The 3,471-nt window shown below is 37.7% G+C and overlaps 1 protein-coding gene across 2 annotated transcripts in view; it reads right to left on the reverse strand.

Moving 5' to 3' along the window:
* LOC148719664 (uncharacterized) overlaps window positions 1–394 on the reverse strand; it is a 6,019-nt gene extending 5,625 nt beyond the window's left edge. For both annotated transcript variants that reach the window (XM_088738572.1, XM_088738571.1), the window contains exon 1: window positions 284–394. In XM_088738572.1, coding sequence (XP_088594698.1) covers window positions 284–379 — 96 coding nt within the window. In that variant the 5' untranslated portion in view covers window positions 380–394. The remainder of the gene's footprint in view (window positions 1–283) is intronic.
* Between the last annotated feature and the right edge of the window lie 3,077 nt (window positions 395–3,471).

Raw genomic sequence — 3,471 nt, forward strand, 5'->3', positions numbered from 1 at the left:
TATATTATAAACAAGTAATCATATGGTTCGTCCCTGCGCGACTGGGGAAATTTCAGCAACTTCCGAAAACATGCGTGATAGTAATCCTTAATTTTACTCGGCCCCAGGCGATTACCTATACTTGCGACGATAGAATGATCTAGGCTAAATTGGATTTCATTTCTTTTATTCAATTCCTCACCTATTTGACGTGTTGAGCACCTTTGTTTGTTGAAAAGATAGCAATGAGCATTTTGATTAAAAATATAGCTGTGAAATTTGAATTTTATTGAGGTACCCTCACCTTCTTGGATGTAATTTTAAAAACGAAGAAATATCTTGTTAAAATACAGCACATACTACGCCTCAGTAAAGTATCATTGAGGAATGCATTTGCCATTGAGTTGGTAAAAACGTACAGGTTAGAACAGTCATAACAATAGAATGATCTAGGCTTAATACGATTCATCTATTTTATTCAATTCTTCATCCACTTTTGTTATGTACAGTACCTTTGTTTCATTAAGACCCACGGGAAAAAAAGAGTGAGGTTGGCAAAGAAGCCCAAAACTTAATTATTCATCGGATTTTCTCTTGTTTAGACATTCAGAAGAAGAAACACTTAGCCGATGAGAGAGGGGTGTACCCAAAGATGCAAAAAACTAATTCTCATTTGACTACGTTTTCCTTTCTTTTTGTTTTTGGATGAAATTATATACAACGTGAATTGCTGTAGTGGTAGCGGTAACACGTGGAGGCTAACAATTAACATATCATTGTTGAAAACATTTTTTTTGTTATTAGAGACTCGACCAGTTGAACAGATCCCCTTTTGATCATCGAGCAGGCTTTCCTCCTTTTCCGTTTCGCAAAATCACTCATTTTGAAGCCTCTTTAAATGTTTATAAACTTTTTGCCTTGGTTATTAAGAATAAAGGAACCGCTCTGTATGATTTTTGCCATAGAGTATAGCAGTCGACCAGCCCAATTTTAAATTTTCAGCTTGTTCCATGTAAATGAAAAATTACTTAGTTTGTCATTTTAGGAGTGTACCTTGGAATTATTTGTTGAAATAATGGGGAGATTTAGCGACGCGTTTTCGTGAAACGGCGAACGTCAGCTCGCCCTTTCACGTTTCACGTGAAATAGCGTGAACCTGGCTGCTTTAGGGCTTTAAACCTTGCTGATTCGGGTTTTAAACCTTGCTGATTCGGGTTTTAAAAAAAATATTTTTTGTTTATGCAAACATCAGCATTACCTGCCAATGGGGTTGCCTCCAAAGCAATAGCCGCCAAAGGCAGCAAAATAAAGACGCTTTTCACGACAGACATGTTGTGCTTGAGTTGTGTTTAAAAAAGCAATAAGATATGAGTAATCATTGGATCTCAATGCTCATAAAACAGGTGTCTATGTCGCGACCCTGAATTTCATTCATTCCTATCACTTTTGGCTTCATCCTCAGTGATCGCTTTAGCAAGGTTTATAACATAACCAAAGTAAAGCGCGCGCTCTGATTGGTCAATTTAGCGTTCCCCATTTGCCCATGGGTGTACGCTGCTGACGTGAGCAAATGCAAAGACTATTTTTCCGCGCGCGCTTGTTTTTTCTGGTCGCGTAAGATTTGTTAATTAAAAGAGAACTCTTTAGCTACAATGTATCAATGTTATGTTATAAAACAAATGGTAAACACCACAGCGTACACTATTGAGTTATGGATGCACTTGGGAGGTTTGCTAAGCACTCAAGAAGCTAGAGTCGCTCTCGGCTATCGCCTCGAGCGACTCTTACGCTTCTTTCGTGCTTAGCAACCTCCCGCGTGCATCCATAACTCAATAGTGTACGCTGTGGTGTTTACCATTTGTTAATTAGTTGAATTTATCACTTTTCTCAAACTCTCCTTGAGTACATGTAAGATAATGCCCGTATGTATGTATACTTTTCAGTACAGAGACGCTGAACTAACCATTGACTTTAAAACTCCTTTTTCTTTTCTCTTCAACGTTCACCGAGTAGAAAGTCGTAAATAGAGAGAGTTCATGTCGCGAAAGTAAAAGGGGAAAATCTTTTAAAATGTTCCTTGGATATGGCTAAGATTACTTCTGTGATAACATCGGTTAGGGAATTTTAAACAGACTTTTTGATAAGAATGAACGAAGCCAAAAAAAAAAAAGAGTTAAATATGTGTTAACAATTATCAGGTATGGATAATTCAAATTACAATAAAAGATAAGAAAACAAAAGGAAAAAAGACAAACACACAACGTGGCAGTGGTGAAGGTCTTTGGAAAGCCTTATATTCAGTACTAAATAAGTAGTGAAAACTGAGAGTCTTAATCGTTTTCTTGGACACAAAATTAAAGAACCTTACGTTCACTGGTACGGTCAACTTTAGGGGGAAGATACATTTGCTCGCCGCATGGATGACTATCTTAAACTAGTGAATGCATTAAAAAAGTAAAAAGAGAATTAAAAGGTTTTTTCCAAGCCACGTAGCGAAAAAATACAAATGAACTGCCTTACTTCGGTTTGTTAGCCCCCAATCGAGCTAAGTCAGAATGAGCCTCATGATATTAAGTATTTTTCCACTAAGTTACAGCCAACTGTGTGAATCAGTTTAACCAGGGAAAAACAATATAACGTTTATTCATTGGCCAAAATTTCCCTCACAGGGCCCTGTGGTCAATATTCGCGGCTTTTATTCTATCTTTTTACTTCTTTTTGGAAAACAATACTACCATCGTTACACCACTTGTTTATGTTCTCGGGCACAAATACGTTTTGGGTCCGACTTAGAGTCGTTGCCCAAGTGTGAGGCGAAGGTTAAAATGAGCTCTCAGAGGGGTCCAAAACATGTTAATAATATCCAAGCATGCACTGTATTATAATTATTGTAACTTTGGAAGGCATTGAGAGAATAGGGAATACGAGCTGAAAAAAAAATTACAACAGCAAAACAGTCTAAACAATCACGCAATCATGCCATGGTGCGAGCTAAGATACATTTTAGGCCGCCAGAACTTCCATTTTAGCACACCAAAATGTGCCACAATGTCAGACAAAGGGATAATAATTAGCATTGTGATGAAAAGTAGCTGGAGAAACTGCATTCCGTTGAGTCTCTCTCGCCTCCTTGGATGACATGTCATACTGGAGTATAGATTTTCGAAATAGGGAGCAACAAGTTCGAATCTGAAAGGAAAAAAAAACTGAAAGAAAGGGGGGAATCATGGCCTTATACTTCTCTTTTACTCGTAATTCATCTTTTCTCGCGTAAGAGTTTCTCTCCTCCGATCCGAAAAGTCTTGGAAACATATACCGAGAGCTTTTTTTGTGCATGATATTGATCGAGGACAACACCACCGTAGTGATCCTAAAATTCGATATTGCAGAAGAGACGCAACTCGTGCTTTCGTGAAGGAAGCAAGAAATTGACAGCTGTGCAAAACATTTTCTTTCCTGCTTTAATTTTGTCGTGTTTTTTCTTTTCTCTGA

The sequence above is a fragment of the Stylophora pistillata genome, chromosome 11 (genome assembly GCF_964205215.1).
Source record: "Stylophora pistillata chromosome 11, jaStyPist1.2, whole genome shotgun sequence".
Taxonomy (NCBI): domain Eukaryota; kingdom Metazoa; phylum Cnidaria; class Anthozoa; order Scleractinia; family Pocilloporidae; genus Stylophora; species Stylophora pistillata.